Source organism: Carcharodon carcharias, chromosome 30 (assembly GCF_017639515.1).
Source record: "Carcharodon carcharias isolate sCarCar2 chromosome 30, sCarCar2.pri, whole genome shotgun sequence".
Lineage (NCBI taxonomy): Eukaryota > Metazoa > Chordata > Chondrichthyes > Lamniformes > Lamnidae > Carcharodon > Carcharodon carcharias.
In genome coordinates, this window is record NC_054496.1 from 13390879 (window position 1) to 13406732 (window position 15854).

At 47.8% G+C, this 15854-nt stretch overlaps 1 protein-coding gene across 2 annotated transcripts in view; it reads left to right on the top strand.

Annotated features, from left to right (window-relative positions):
- The window catches only part of zgc:158403 (tetratricopeptide repeat protein 39A), a 73549-nt gene extending 60071 nt beyond the window's left edge, over positions 1-13478 (top strand). The window contains exons 13-18 of one of the 2 annotated variants that reach the window (XM_041177376.1): positions 805-896; positions 2691-2811; positions 5693-5804; positions 9803-9917; positions 10598-10714; positions 13304-13478. In XM_041177376.1, the coding sequence (XP_041033310.1) occupies positions 805-896; positions 2691-2811; positions 5693-5804; positions 9803-9917; positions 10598-10714; positions 13304-13418 (672 nt within the window). In that variant the 3' untranslated portion in view covers positions 13419-13478. The remainder of the gene's footprint in view (positions 1-804; positions 897-2690; positions 2812-5692; positions 5805-9802; positions 9918-10597; positions 10715-13303) is intronic. The other variant, XR_005941710.1, reaches the window with a different exon arrangement.
- Positions 13479-15854: the final 2376 nt, after the last annotated feature.

A 15854-nucleotide genomic window follows, 5' to 3' on the forward strand; every position in this document is an offset into this window, starting at 1 on the left:
TGCCCCACTGTTCAATAAGATCATGACTGTGGCCTTAACTCCACTTTCCTGTCTGCACCCTCCCCCCACTCCCCTCCCCCCAACTCAGCCTTGAATATATTCAATGAACCAGTCTCCACTGTTCTCTGGGGGAGAGAATTCCAAAGGTTAGCGACGCTCTGAGAGAAATTCTTCCTCCTGATCTTGGTCATAAATGGGAGACCTCTAATTCTGAAACTGTACCCCCCCCACCTAGTTGTAGATTTCCCCCATGAGGGGAAACATTCCATTAGCATCCACCCTGTCAAACAGTTGAATGGGTTGCTGGGCTCCTTCAGAGGGCAGTTAAGAATCAACCACATTGCTATGGGGCTGGAGTCACACACACACAGGCCAGACTGGGTGAGAATGCCAGGCTTTGTCCATTCAGGGGATGGTGGGAGGGAAAGTATGAGCCATGATGTAAAGAGCAGGCGCAAGGCGAGAACAAGATCAGATGCGATGGTCATGCCTTCCAGAGTCCACCCCAGCTTTTAGCTGTGTGGTTTTAACATTATCATCTTCAAGCTTTTTCCTGTTTGCTTCAACAATGTTTACAAATCCAACATGTCGTTTCATATCCAAGGAGCTTCTAGAAACATCTTCAGAGCAAATTTAGTTTGAGCTCTCGATGATGGTGAGGTCTCGTGAGCGGATGGGACAAAAGAAAAAGCGCATTTATCAAGCTATTTATTTAGCAGTTTTTCACAGAAAGATCTGGAAATTCTTGTCTTACAATGGATTAGCAGTCAAACAGTTATGCTGGTTTCTTCTCTTGCTCTTTAGGCTATGTACGTCTACATGAAAGCAGCGTACCTGAGTATGTTACCTGCACATGAACCAAAACCCTTTGGGGACAATGAAGTTGAACTCTTCAGGTGAGTCAAATTCCTTGGGAATATTTCTTCCCATTCCGCTGACAGAGTGACCGATTTCCCCCTGGCAATTTTTCACATCGCTATATATACTCCCACTTCTGCTTTAGTTGTGTCGACATAGCAGGCTAATATCCACATTCTGCCAACATTCATCTGGGTAGCGCTATCTAAACCAGGCATGACCTGCTGAGACTGGTAGTCCTGATAATGAAAACTTTTAAATGGAAAGAACCTAAAGATGGGTCTTGAAGATTTCCAGTGATGGGGCTGTGACTGTTTCCTTTGGCAGCTTGTTCCATTGTGGGATTGTCCTTGGGAAGAGAGATTGTTGATACAGTCTTGAGAACAGGTGGTCTTTGTAGTTTGTGTGGAGGATTCCCTCATGTTTTGTTGTTGCCAGAGGGCACCAGGTACTTGTTTCTGTCAATTCCCACCAGTCCGTTCCTTATTTTATAGAACGTGGTCAGTGTATTTTTCCCTCATTCCCATTCCAAATCTTTGATCCAGGATGTGACACTGGTGTCTTTCCCATACTGATCCGTGCAGAATTGCGCATCCACAACCTGCCAGCTGAAGATCGTTGGGGAGTTGACCAAGTTGATCCAGGCAAGTTGTTCACAGTGGTGACTGGTTCAGATCCAGCTCCACCTCATAGGAGGAATATGCAGGGTGACTCAGCATGAGGCATGCTTTGATGGACTGAGTGAGTGTGGCATTAGCATTAGTGTATCGTCCGACATTTTGGCAAATAGTCTGGGATCATTGCATCCAACCTTGCTGTCCTTGGGTAATCAGCTTGCTTTGCTTAAGTACATCAGATTAATTAGATTTCTGTCAGAAAATAGCATTTTGGAATATGGCACATGAATAATTTGAGACATGACTTGTGGTAAGTATAGCAGGTTTTGGAGGAAAAAGATGACTTTGGATCTATGGTCTCCAGAAGGGATTTTTCTTGTCATGCCTGGGTCTGTTGTAGGCTAATTGATAGAGATTGATTGCTGTGATTAGACCACAGATCTATAAATGCATCATGCCACTACCAGGATGGCGGAAGGCAGGTGAGATGGACCTTGGTGCTTTATTTTCTCTCCAATGCTATGTTCCTATAAACAGTCGCTTGGTAGTACAGAACTTGACTATTGCTGAAAAGAGAGACTCAGGATTGTAAGTAGGGTACAGACCGCACTCAACCAGCCTGTGCTTGTAAAACCCAAAACAAAATGTTGACTGTTAGATGTGATTCCACAATTAGGCAGCACTTGCTGAACAATCCTGTGTGTGCTAATAGCTACACTAACCACAAATTTGAGTTTGAAATGTGACTCATTTATGCTTGCTAGAAGCAACATATATTCATCCACTGGGACCTGTTCTCTACAAACAAAAGGAATATGTTCAACCCTTTTGAATTACCTGGAAGCATAAGGAGCTTATAGTTCCCCATTGTTTTCTTCATGGCAACACCTTAGCCAATTAGAGTTGACTTGCCAACCAATCAGCACTTTTTTTTCTCCTATAATATAAACTGTGATTGTTTGAAATTTGGTATTCTTGTCTTTGTCCTGATGAGTTCAAGATAAAAAGCTTTGGCAACATGGCTCTCTTTTCAGCAAGATTCATGTTACTATAACCTGTTTGAAAACCAAATGCACAGTGAGCACAGACAGTAAAATAAACCCAAGTCTGCAACTTACGGCCTCTGTGCAGTTTGTTATTAATCTGTCTCTGTCATATGCTATTTTTTTTTTAACTGAGATCTTCGCAATCTGCTTTTCCCTCTCCCTTGTGCAGGCAAGTCCCACTGCTGAAGCAGAAGATTGCTGGGAAGTCTCCTCCTACTGAGAAGTTTGCTATTAGAAAAGCCAGGAGATACAAATCCAATGATGCTGTGAGGCTGCCAGTGCCGGCCCTGGTGAGTTCCCACACTGAATCCTCCCTTAGTGAATACAGCCTACGCGAGGAGGTCTGTTTAAAAACAGGCCACCTTTTTAAAGGTGAAAGGCCTACGTCCTGGACATTCCAGAGTGAAAAGATCAAGAGAGAAGAACAGGATAGGAGCAGGTGCTTTAGATCAGGCTGTAAATGTGTAGCTGTTCGAAGCAAAGAAAGACTGAGAACTAAAGTTTTTTGTTCTATTCGTTCATGGGATGTGATGGAGCCCACTGGGACACTGGTTGTAAGGTATGATTCAGTGACTATGTCAGGCTGTTGCTTGACTAGTTTCTGGGACAGCTCTCCCAATTTTGGCACAAGCCCCCAGATGTAGTGAGGAGGACTTTGCAGGGTTGACTGGTCTGGGCATGCTACTGTCCTTTCTGGTGCCTGGGCTGAGTGGTTCATCCAGTTTTATTCCTTTGGTCCTTCCAAGTATGTCTCGCGTCGAGTAACCCTGTGAGGTGGAACTGGGTCTGAACCTCATAGTGGACAACTTGCTACTGAGCGGCTTGCTAGGCCATTTCAGAAGGTGGTGAAGAGTCAACCACCCAATTTTGTGGGAACGAGCGAGAATAGGAACAGTGCAGCCAACCTTCATTTCAACAGGGTGAGAATGTGGGCCGAGGAAGAAAATGGTGAGAGTCAGTTTGATAACAGCCAGTGGCTTCCTCAGCTCTGGCTTGTGGCTTGTTTACAGTCTAGCCTGGCCTATCAGTCTAATACTGTCAGAGGTGCGAAGCTATGGCAAGATTGAGCTCTTGGTCTTCCTCTCCCAGTGGCCATTAAAGAGTCCCCAGTGGGATTTAAAATAAATGCACTGTAGGAGGAATAGTTGTCTTGTTTTTTTAACTAATAGAATTTGTAATATTGAATGTTGCTGATTTATTAAGACTACAGTAAAGAAATACAACTAAAGAAGCAGGACTTACGAACAAACCTTACGAGTTTAGTTAGGGGGTTGTTTCCGAACTTGGCTTACAGGCTGCAGACCTTTCAGTCTTGAGAATCTGTAACACCCGCCTTTTATCTGGTTTTCATGTTTAAGTGACAATTCACATTTCTGCATTATCACATATGACTCCAGAAAAGGTGCACTTTAATGAGTTTCCTCCCTTGTCCCTTACCAATAATTTTAATTTTAACACGTTCTTTTTCCATTCTGATTCAAGTCCCCTATGTTGCTCGCAATAGTTTCCCTCTTGAATCTATCCACTGAAACTCCAAATTATAAATCTACACTACTCTCCTCTGGTTTTTATAAAGGATGGTGCATTCACAGATGTATCTTTCCACAGAACTAACCTGCTATTAACTGATTCTCTGGAGTATGCACCGAAATATTTTTGAGTTGGCTTATTCTCTGAACAGGTTTAAAGTTAATCCTAATTATTAATTTCTTAACATTAATATTTTAATATAGGGTCGGTAATCAGAGGCACATATTTAAGCTATTTGCCAAAAAAAACCAGGGAGGAGATGAGAAGATTGTTTTTTTTTAAACGCAATGAGTTCTGGCATGCGCTGCCTGAAAGGGCGGTGGAAGCAGATTTAGTAGGAACCTTCAAAAGGGAATTGGATAAATACTTGGAAAGGAAAGATTTGCCGGGCTTTGGGGGTAGGACAGGGGAGTGGAATTAATTGGATAGCACTTTTAAAGAACTGGTAGAAGCCTGATGGGCTGAATGGTCTCCTATATTGCATGACTACTACAGATCAGTGGTTACTGTATCTATGTGACCTGCATCCTTATTTAACAGGGAAAAGTTAAAGCTATTCACTATATAGAGAGAAATAAATAGCTGTATGAGATTAATAGACTTCGGGACAATCTGATTAATCCTTTTCTTCCAAACAGGTTAACGTCTATGTTGAAACTGTAGTAAAGGGAGTTTGGGGCAATGGGGAAGTTGATTGAATTGTTGTATGCTTATCTATAGCTTGAGTATTGCTAAAAAGAGACAGACTATCAAAGCTTTTCATCAGAATAGCTCGTAAGAATTTTCCAACAGTAATGGAGCAACAGAAATTTACACTGCATGTGAAGAGAGTGCTAACTGGTTGGCAAGTAGACTGCATTGCCATGAAGCATGCAGCATGGAGCAGTTAACTACCCAGCTTTGTTCAGATTCAAGTCGGGCAGACAATAGGAACATGTCCACACGTTGTGCCTTTTTTTTCAACTAAACAAAAAGTTAGGGAACATTCATCCCCTGGTACATTCCTCAGGGTAATGCCTTGACAAGTCAGAGTCGACCTGCCTGGTTTGAATTTGAAGAAAGCTGTTCCATGCTGCGTTCTCCACGGCAACGCCTCCATCAATCGGTCCACTTGCCAACCAATCAGCACTCTCTTCTCATGCAGTATAAACTGATCCCCCATTATTGTTGAAAAATTCTTGAGAGCTATTCTGATAAGTGCGGGAGGAAAAGATTTAATAGTATGTCTCTTTTTCTAACAATACTCAAGTTCTGTACCACCAAATGCCTATTTATCTGCAGCTCCCCGAAGACTGCTGTATATTTTATACATCTCAGAGCAGGGCAGAAATACCACTAGTTTCTAAGTGTGCAACAGGTTTACAAGAGTTTTAAAATATCTCTGCAATCACAAAATGTCTGCACTCATGCTTACAGCTCAGTTTCCAGTAGCTTCTGTGGTGTGTGTTTACTTGCTCTGAGTCCACACCCAGGCCTAACCAATCAAGCTCAGTGAGCTTGGATTAGTTACCAGATGCACATAATCGAACACAGAACAATTGAACACTACAGGGACAAGAAGCTTCTTAGAAATTGACCAGTAGATTCTCTTTTCCTCACCCAATTCCCCCCCCCCCCCCCGCCCCCCTCTCACTTCAATAGGAGATGATGTATATGTGGAATGGCTTTGCAGTCATTGGCAAACAGCGGGAGCTGACGGAAGAAATGCTGGGAACGATTAGCGAAGCTGAGACAGTGCTGGAGCAGGCAACACGTATGTACTGAACTCAATCACAAAGGGACACCCTACATTTAGCGTTTGCTATGTCTCTCTTTAAGATGCCCCAAAATGCTTTACACTCAGTGAATTGTACTTCCACTTACATGCAGGCAAACGCAGAAGCCCATTTGCGCACAGCAAGATCCCACCAATAGCAAACGGGATAAAGTCCCAGCTAATGGGTTTTTGGTGGCATTGGCGGAGGATGGAACGGTGCCTGGGAATGCCGGAGAATTCAAAAACTGCAACGGAGTCCAGTACAGGGGAGGCAGTGGCATAGTGATATTGTCACTAGTATTCCAGAGACCCAGGGTAATGCTCTGGATACCTGGGTTCGAATCCCACCATGGCACGTGGTGAAATTTGAATCCAGTAAAAATCTGGAATTAAGAAAGTCTAATGATGAACATGAAACCATTGTCGTAAAAACCCATCTGGATCACTAATGGGAAGGATATCTGCCATCCCTACCTGGTCTGGCCTACCTGTGACTCCAGATCCACAGCAACGTGGTTGACTTTTAAATGCCCTCTGAACAAGGGCAATTAGGGATGGGTAATAAATGCTAGCCAGCGACACCCACATGATCTGAAAGTCCAACTGTGCAGCGATCATAAGAAAGAGGAATAGAAATAGCCCATTCAGCCCTCGAGCCTGCTCTGCCATTTGATAAGTTTATGGCTGATCTGATTGTGGCCTTAACTCCACTTTCCTGCCAGCCCCCCAATAATCCCCAAGTTCCCTATAGATCAAAAATCTATCAAACTCCGCTTCCACTGCTAAAGACTAATTCTTTGTATATTTTACACATCTCAGAGCAGGGCAGAAATGACACTAGCGTTTTAAGTGCGCAACAGGTTTACAAGGGTTTTAAAATATCTCTGCAATCACAAAATGCCTCTGTAGAAAAGGGGACAGTGTCAGAAGATACCTCATCCCATTCCTGCTGGTGGATTCAGGAGCAATAACCCAAAATGTTGATCAGACAGAATGGAATAATGGGCAGGGTTTTCCGCACCCACCTGCCCACCGCTGGGATCTTCCAGTCCCGTCGCAAGCCAATGGACTTCTGGCTGGGGCACTGCCTCGCCCATGGTACCCGCATCAGGGCCGAAAAATCCTGGCCAGTGTGTGGCCTGTGGCGAGTAGAGTAGAGTAGAGGCGTGGCGAGTAGAGTAGAGGCGTGGCGAGTAGAGTAGAGGCGTGGCGAGTAGAGTAGAGGCGTGGCGAGTAGAGTAGAGGCGTGGCGAGTAGAGTAGAGGCGTGGCGAGTAGAGTAGAGGCGTGGCGAGTAGAGTAGAGGCGTGGCGAGTAGAGTAGAGGCGTGGCGAGTAGAGTAGAGGCGTAGCGAGTAGAGTAGAGGCGTGGCGAGTAGAGTAGAGGCGTGGCGAGTAGAGTAGAGGCGTGGCGAGTAGAGTAGAGGCGTGGCGAGTAGAGTAGAGGCGTGGCGAGTAGAGTAGAGAGTAGAGGCGTGGCGAGTAGAGTAGAGAGTAGAGGCGTGGCGAGTAGAGTAGAGAGTAGAGGCGTGGCGAGTAGAGTAGAGAGTAGAGGCGTGGCGAGTAGAGTAGAGAGTAGAGGCGTGGCGAGTAGAGTAGAGAGTAGGGGCATGGCGAGTAGAGGCGTGGCGAGTAGAGTAGAGAGTAGAGGCGTGGCGAGTAGAGTAGAGAGTAGAGGCGTGGCGAGTAGAGTAGAGAGTAGAGGCGTGGCGAGTAGAGAGTAGAGGCATGGCGAGTAGGGTAGAGAGTAGAGGCGTGGCGAGTAGAGAGTAGAGGCGTGGCGAGTAGAGTAGAGAGTAGAGGCGTGGCGAGTAGAGTAGAGAGTAGGGGCGTGGCGAGTAGAGGCGTGGCAAGTAGAGTAGAGAGTAGAGGCGTGACGAGTAGAGTAGAGAGTAGAGGCGTGACGAGTAGAGTAGAGAGTAGAGGCGTGGCGAGTAGAGGCGTGGCGAGTAGAGTAGAGAGTAGAGGCGTGGCGAGTAGAGAGTAGAGGCATGGCGAGTAGAGTAGAGAGTAGAGGCATGGCGAGTAGGGTAGAGAGTAGAGGCGTGGCGAGTAGAGGCGTGGCGAGTAGAGGCGTGGCGAGTAGAGAGTAGAGGCGTGGCGAGTAGAGTAGAGAGTAGAGGCGTGGCGAGTAGAGGCAAGAGTAGAGGCGAGGCGAGTAGAGGCGTGGTGAGTAGAGTAGAGAGTAGAGGCGTGGCGAGTAGAGTAGAGGCGTGGCGAGTAGAGAGTAGAGGCGTGGCGAGTAGAGAGTAGCGGCGTGGCGAGTAGAGTAGGGAGTAGCGGCGTGGCGAGTAGAGTAGGGAGTAGAGGCGTGGCGAGTAGAGTAGGGAGTAGAGGCGTGGCGAGTAGAGTAGAGAGTAGAGGCGTGGCGAGTAGAGTAGAGAGTAGAGGCGTGGCGAGTAGAGTAGAGAGTAGAGGCGTGGCGAGTAGAGTAGAGAGTAGAGGCGTGGCGAGTAGAGTAGAGAGTAGAGGCGTGGCGAGTAGAGTAGAGAGTAGAGGCGTGGCGAGTAGAGAGTAGAGGCGTGGCGAGTAGAGAGTAGAGGCGTGGCGAGTAGAGGCGTGGCGAGTAGAGAGTAGAGGCGTGGCGAGTAGAGTAGAGTATAGAGTAGAGGCGAGGCGAGTATAGTATAGAGTAGAGGCGTGGCGAGGCGAGTAGGGTAGAGTAGAGGCGTGGCGAGTAGAGTAGCGTAGAGGCGTGGCGAGGCGAGTAGGATAGCGTAGAGGCGTGGCGAGGCGAGTAGCGTAGAGTAGAGGCGTGGCGAGTAGGGTAGCGTAGAGTAGAGGCGTGGCGAGTAGGGTAGAGGCGTGGCGAGTAGAGTATAGAGTAGAGGCGTGGCGAGTAGAGTATAGAGTAGAGGCGTGGCGAGTAGAGTATAGAGTAGAGGCGTGGCGAGTAGAGTAGAGGCATGGCGAGTAGAGGCGTGGCGAATAGGGTAGAGTAAAGGCGTGGCGAGTAGAGTAGAGGCGAGGCAATGTCATCGGATTGGTTATCCAGAGCTCTGGGCTAATGCTCTGAGACATGGGTTTAAATCCCACCAGGGCCAGCTGGTGGAATTTGACTTCTTTGAGTAAAGATCTGGAATTGAAAGCTAGTGTCAGTGATGGTGGCCAGGAATCTATCATCGATTGTCGTAAAAACCCATCTGGCTCACTGATGCCCCCTTCGGGGAAGAAAATCTGCCCTGCTTACCTGGTCTGGCCTACATGGGACTCCAGATCCACAACAATGTGGTTGACTCTTAACTGCCCCGCTGAACTCCTGGCAAGTCACTCAGTTCAAAGGCCACGTCCCATGAAAGATTAAAGGAAAGGGTAGAAACTGAGAGCACATTTTACACTAAGAAAATAATTTCAACGTAAGATTGCTTTTTAAGTTTAAAATGAGAGCAATGCCAATGACAAGCAAATGGCTTCACACAAAACATTCTTTGAACATTGCCTGAGAAGGCCAAACCCAACAGGGACGCGTACAAGGGTATCAGACACTGACCTCAGGAGTCAGGTGAAACACAATGCTTGGCGAAATGAGATCAGTTAGATGAAAAGGAAAGATTCCCCTGTTCTAAATAGAATCGTGGAATCTTTCATGCCCTCCTGAGATGGCCTCAGTTTAATGCCTCACCTGAAAGATGGCACCTCTGACAGTGCAGCACTCCCTCCGTGTGCTTGCACTGGGAGTGTCGGCTTAGATTTTGTGCTCAAGTGTCCAGGGTGGGACCCGAACTCATGATCCTCAGGCTTCCAGGGGAGAGAACGAGCCACTGTAAACAAAAGTGGGGGGGGCGGGGGGGTGGGGGGTGATAGCCGGACTTGAATCGTCTTTCCTATCCCCCTGTTGACACTGCCTGGTTTCACATGTCCGAAATCCGGTGAGAGTCAGCGTCGAGAGTGATCGCTGTACGATTGCCTCAGAAGTCACCCAGTTCACATCCCTGCAGCAATCGCTTTGACAGTGATGTTCCCTCAGACTAATCGCCTGCTCTTAACCCCCCCCCAGCTAATGAATACCTGACTGACGACAAATGCGTGGTTAAACTCTTGAAAGGCCTGTGCTTGAGGCATTTGGGAAAAATCTTAGAAGCCGAGCAATGCTTTGTCTTCATATACCACAAGTGAGTGCGGGAGCCTGGGCGCAGAATGTTATGCCCCGTGTATTAAATCATGCGAGCAGAGGCTGGGCGAGCGTCCTGACATCACCGCGCTCTGGCGCGATAGTTCACATTGGCGCTCGCCGACAGTCAAGAGGGCGCCCGAGCCCATTAACGGCACAGTTGACTCCGGCTTCTCGTTGCCCCGTCCCACCTTACGCTTGGCCGATCAGCCAGGCGAACTTCGCAGTTTTCATCGGACCTCCTCGTCCCAAGGGTGGGACGAAATTTCCGGCGTGAAATAAATTTCCCGCGCGCGGCGTTTTTTTTTTATCAGCTGTTTTTTTTTCTCCAGGCGATCGATTATGATGCACGGACGCTTTTTTTTTTGTTTTTGCGAGCTTTTTAAACCTTTTATTAGATCGTTTGCAGGTCGGCCCAGCTCCCTGGGGCAGCTGTCTGCCTGCGGAGGGGTGGGGGGCTTCTCATTCCGCGCTCCTCCCACCCTCACCCCGGCAGCGCCGGGCTTTTCAGCACGTGTTTCACGCTGGCTGTTAATTGGCCAACTGGAGTGAAATTGCAGTCGGCGGTCGGTTTCCTGACCCACCCAAGGTGAAATTCAGGCCTTTGGGAGGAGGGTGTGGATGTAACCACTACACAATCGAATAGACGGGACTAATCTTCCCAACCCTTTTTGTTGACAGTGAGAAGAACATTAAATATGACCACTACTTGATTCCAAACGCACTTCTGGAGCTCAGTCTGCTTTTTATACAACAGGCGAGAAAGGAAGAAGCCATTAAGTGGCTGAGGCGAGCAAAGTGAGTACTCTTTAAAAAAAAAAATTATTTCGCGGGATGTGGGCCTCGTTGGCAAGGCCAGCGTCTGTTGCCCGCCCCTAATTGCCCTTGAACTGGGTGTCTTGGCTGGGCCATTTCAGAGGGGCAGTTAAGAGTCAACCACAGGGCAGTGGGTCTGGAGTCACATGTGGGCCAGACCGGGTAAGGATGCCCTCTCCGAAGGGGCATTAGTGAACGAGGCGGGTTTGCATGGTCACCTTTTACTGAGACTAGCTTTCAATTCCAGACTTTTATTGTTCGAAGTGAAACTCCGTCTGCTGACGCGGTGGGATTTGAACCCCTGTCCCCAGAGCATTCGCCTAGGCCTCTGGATTACTAGCCCAGTGTCATTACCGCTATCTCCTGTGGGTTTGTGGCGCCTCCTGCTGCCTTCCTTTCATCAGCCCTGGTTTAAGACGCAAGGTTTTTAGCTCCCCTTCCCACCTCTTGGCTCCAGCTGGTGATTGCTGCCTGGTAAACGGGTGCATTCACATAGCACCTTTCACAACCTCAGAGCTTCCCAAAGTGCCTCCTAGCTTTTTGAATTCCAGTCGCTCCTGCAATGTAGGAAATACAGCAGCCAATTTTTAATGGTGAGCTCCCACAAACAGGAATGTGATGACGACCAGATCACCAGTCAGCCTAGACTTTCTTTCGGTGCCCGTGTGGCTACAACGGGACTTACCAGGCTTTCCACCCCAGTCTCCGTTGAGCACGTGGTTTGGAGGTGCCATGACTGACATCCACACCATTGGGCACTGACCACGGCTACAAAGATTGTGGCTTCGTCACAGCCTAGAAGAGATGGACTTATGATTAAGTAGCCCATTGTACCTCACTATCGAGGAAGACATACGGCCATTCAAAAGTGGCTCGTCTCCGTGGAAACACACCCTAAAACAAGAGCCGGGTGGGGGGGGGACAAACTCAGGGAGAGGGATAAAATAGCAACAATTGCTCTGGTGCTGGTTTTCCACTAGGTGGTGCTGTTTGCTCATCTATCAGAACCCATTATCTTTTGCAATTCCTGTTGCATTTAGGAGCCATTCAAAGTTGATTCTAGAATGTGATGGTAAAAACTCAGCAGGACGTTCAAAAGTTGCAAGTTGGTCTCCCCATAAACTGGCGCTGCCCCACGCCCTCCTCCCTCCATCACCCGGCATGATGTAAAACAGCAAAACTAGAAAGTGCTGGAAATATTCAGGCAAGTCTGGCAGCATCTGCAGAGAGAGAAACAGAGTTAACGTTTCGAGTTGGCCTTGACGACGACTCCTGTTTGCACTGATCAGTATCGTATTCCACATGTAGATTTGCGTGGCGATGACAATAGTGATGGGCCTTTCAGCCCGAGTCCGTGCAGTCATGTAGTGTGACAGCCAAATTTGAACACGACACAAGATCCCACAAACATCAATGGGATAATCTGTTTTCTGTGATGTTGGCTGATGGATAAATATTGGCCGGGACAGTGGGGAGAACTTGCCTAGCTCTTTGAAATAGTTCCTGGGATCTTCTGTGCGCATCCGACACAGACAGGGTCTCGCTCTTAATGTTTCATCCTAAAGGACAGTGTTCCCTCAGCACAGCACTGGAGCATGAGCCTGGATTTTAGCTCAAGGATCAAGCGATAACTATAAAAACCGGGGGGGGGGGGCTCACTCTCTTAAATTTACACCACCTTACGTGCCTGCACTTCAGAACAATTGCCTGATTGTAGCTTATTAGTGCGCTGATACATTTTAGGCTGATACCCCTAAACAGTCCCTGTGGATCGCTGCTGATATTTGGCACCGAGCTGAGTCTTCAGCTCTGGTTTTGAAGAGCTGCAAAAGGCGTCCTGAGGACGTGACAGGTGCTATATAAATGCAAGTTTGTTCCTCGCTTCATTCGAGGTAATTGAGGTGAGGTATCAAATGACAAAGGGCAGAGCACACTGGAAGGGCCGAATGGCCCCCTCCTGTTTTCCCGCATGTGGATTCTTCTGCTCGTTCACGTGGGCAATAAGAATTGGTGAGAGTTTTTAAAAACAGCCCAAATGACAGGATAAAAGATAGGTTTGCATTTATATAGCAACTTTCTCGACCACAGGATAACCCCCCAAAAGTGTTTTATAGCCAAAGAGGTGCGGTGAGTGTTGTAATGTAGGAAACAGTGGCAGCCACAAACAGTAATGCGATAACCACCAGATAATCTGCTCGGCGTGATGTTGGTTGAGGGGTAAATATTTGGCCAGGACACCAGGGAGAAATCTTCTCTGGAGGCAGCACAACCGGATATTTTATGACCACCTGAGGAAGGCAGATGAGGCATGGGTTTAACATCTTGTACCAAAGGACGATGCTTCTGAGAGTGCAGCACTCCCCTCAGCGCTACGCTGGGAGCGTCCGCTTTCCATTTTGGTACTCAAGCCTATCGGTGTGTGGGATTTGAACCCACGTCCTTCATGCTCAAAAGGTGAGAGTCCTCCCCTCATCGAGACCGAAGCTGGATGGGTCTTACGGGCCTGAACTGGGTTTGATTGGTTGGAGGGCCTTTTGTGATTTCCCTCTTGACTCTTGCACTCTCTCTTAGGCAAAACTACAAGGACTATTCCATGGAATCCAGGACACTCTTCCGAATACATGCCGCTCTTTCCAAACTGAAGGCAGAGAAGGACGAGAATGAGTTTGAAGTGACCGCCCTTTAGAGGGGAACCCGATCCAGCGCAGAAGCAATGGGAGGACGCAGAAGATTTTCAAAGTGGGTTGGGGGGTGGTGGGTGGGAGAGGAGGAGGAGGAGGAGTTATAAATAAACCAAAACGCTTACACCCCGGGGTATACCTAGCTGGGGGGGTGGGGGTGGGGGAAGAGGGGTGTTGAATTTTTAGGCAGCGGGATATTTGAGAGCTTGGGGTTGCTGACTGCCCACCTCACACTAAGTCTCAAGGCTCCTGCAGGTTGTTAGAAATTGTCCTGTGCCTCGGAGGGAAGGAGGTGGAAAGTGTTGCCACGGTGACGAGTCAAGCTGCCATATTTCGTTCGGAACGCAGGGCCCACTTTCCATTGGGTCTTACTTCTCTCGGCACCTGAAAAGCGTCACAGGTCCGTCCGAACCATCACCCAAACGGAACATGAAGCGATCTTTCTTTTGGTGACTTCAAGGCGTCAAATCAAGATGACAGAATGGCTCCCGGAAGACGTTACCAGAAGAGCTTTTCACCCTCTCCTAACACAACCAAGGCATTATTTTTGGAGGGATGCAGGCCTGTCGTTGTAGGCCTCAGGGGGTTAGAGGTCACCTTGTTAGTAGGATTTCGTTCATTTAATGTTTACTTCGATGTAATTTAGAATGCGTTTTAAAAAAAATAGTCGATTCCAGATCTAGACTGTTCCTTGAAGTAGTGTTAGAGATTGAGATAATTAATAAACCTTCCCTCATCAAAAGCTACTTTACATTCAACACTCTTTACATTTTGCATTGAATTAGGAGTGAATGTTGTGTTACATCGATTCACTGTTTTTCAAACCGTGGAATAACCAAATCCCCATCAGCTTTACAGACATGAAGTTAATGATTTAGGTTCTGGCTGGTGAACGGGATTAGATAGTTCGGGCAGCAGATTTGCTATTTAACCTTGGAAAATGAAACAATTTTCTAGAATTAGTTGCTACACCACACTCCCAAATTCAATTGAGGTCCAGATGTTTAAGCCACTCACCTCTGGAGTAGGGAAGTAGCAGATTTTCCACTGGTTGAGTGCAGCTCCAACAACACTCAAAGCTCATCCAGGACAAAGCAGCCCCGCTCGATTGGCACCGCATCCACAAACATTCACTCCCTCCACCACCGACGCACAGTAGCAGCAGTGTGCACCATCTACAAGATACACTGCAAGAACTCACCAAGCCTCCTCAGGCAGCACCTTCCAAACCCACCCCCATCCAGCAGATACGTGGGAATGCCACCATGTCACTCACCATCCTGACTTGGAAATATATCGCCTTCGGTGCCACTGGGTCAAAATCCTGGAACTCCCTCCCTAACAGCACTGCGAGTGTACCTACACCACAGGGACTGCAGCGGTTCAAGAAGGCGGCTCACCCCCACCTTCTTAAGGGGCAATTAGGGATGGACAATAAATGTTAGTCCACATACCATGAAATAAAAAAAGACTCACCCCACTCTCGGTAACTATTCCCAGCCAGTTTTTCCCTGGATAGCACAGTCATTTCCAAATTGTGAACTGGAACTCAAAAGCATTATTTATTTGAAAAGTCAAAATTTTTTTTAAACGTCTGATTGGGGCTGCAAGCTATGGCTGAATTTAAGTCTTATTTCCATTTGCAATTCAACCTATGATTCCATCTCAAGTCCAGTATCAGGCTTGACAAAAGTGCCAATTCTGGCAGTTCTAAATTCAGGCAGACTGCCCTCTAGCTGTGTCCCAGAGCTTGCAGTGTGTTTTATGACGTGTGTTGGTTTAATGCAGGGCAGCAACACTTGCGTTTAAACCGAGGAAGTCACCGAGCAACGCGGGAGTGGGGAGACGGTGGCGCAACGGTGATGTGACTGGACTAGTAATCCAGGGGCCTGGGGACACAGCTTCAAATCCCACCACAGCAGCTGGTGGAATTTAAACTCAATTAATATAATCTGGAATGGAAAGCTAGTCCTGAATCGATTGTTGTAAAAACCCCATCTGGTTCACTAACGCCCCTTTTAGGGAAGGAAATCTGCTGTCCTTACCCGGTCCGGCCTGTGCGAGACTCCGGACCCCCAGCAATGGGTTTGACTCTTAACTGCCCTGTGACATGGCCTAGCAAGTCACTCAGTTCAAGGGCAATTGGGGGGGGGGTGGCGACAAATGCTGGCCTTGCCAGCGACGCCCACGCCCCGTGAAAGAATTAAAGGAAAAAAATAACTCACCCAGCACGATTTTTAAGCACAAACAGCATCCAAACCCCAGTGAGCAGTCAGCCTGAGGTCACCGCTGACTCTGGTTTTGCCCCTCTGTTAGGAGACTGCACCCACGCCACTTTATCTTTACCTGACAAGATGCAATAGTGTGAACTTACAGGTGATTGAGCCGAGTGCTGCCGGCACTAAGCGAGAAGAATTTTATACAGCGTCATTTGGAACCGG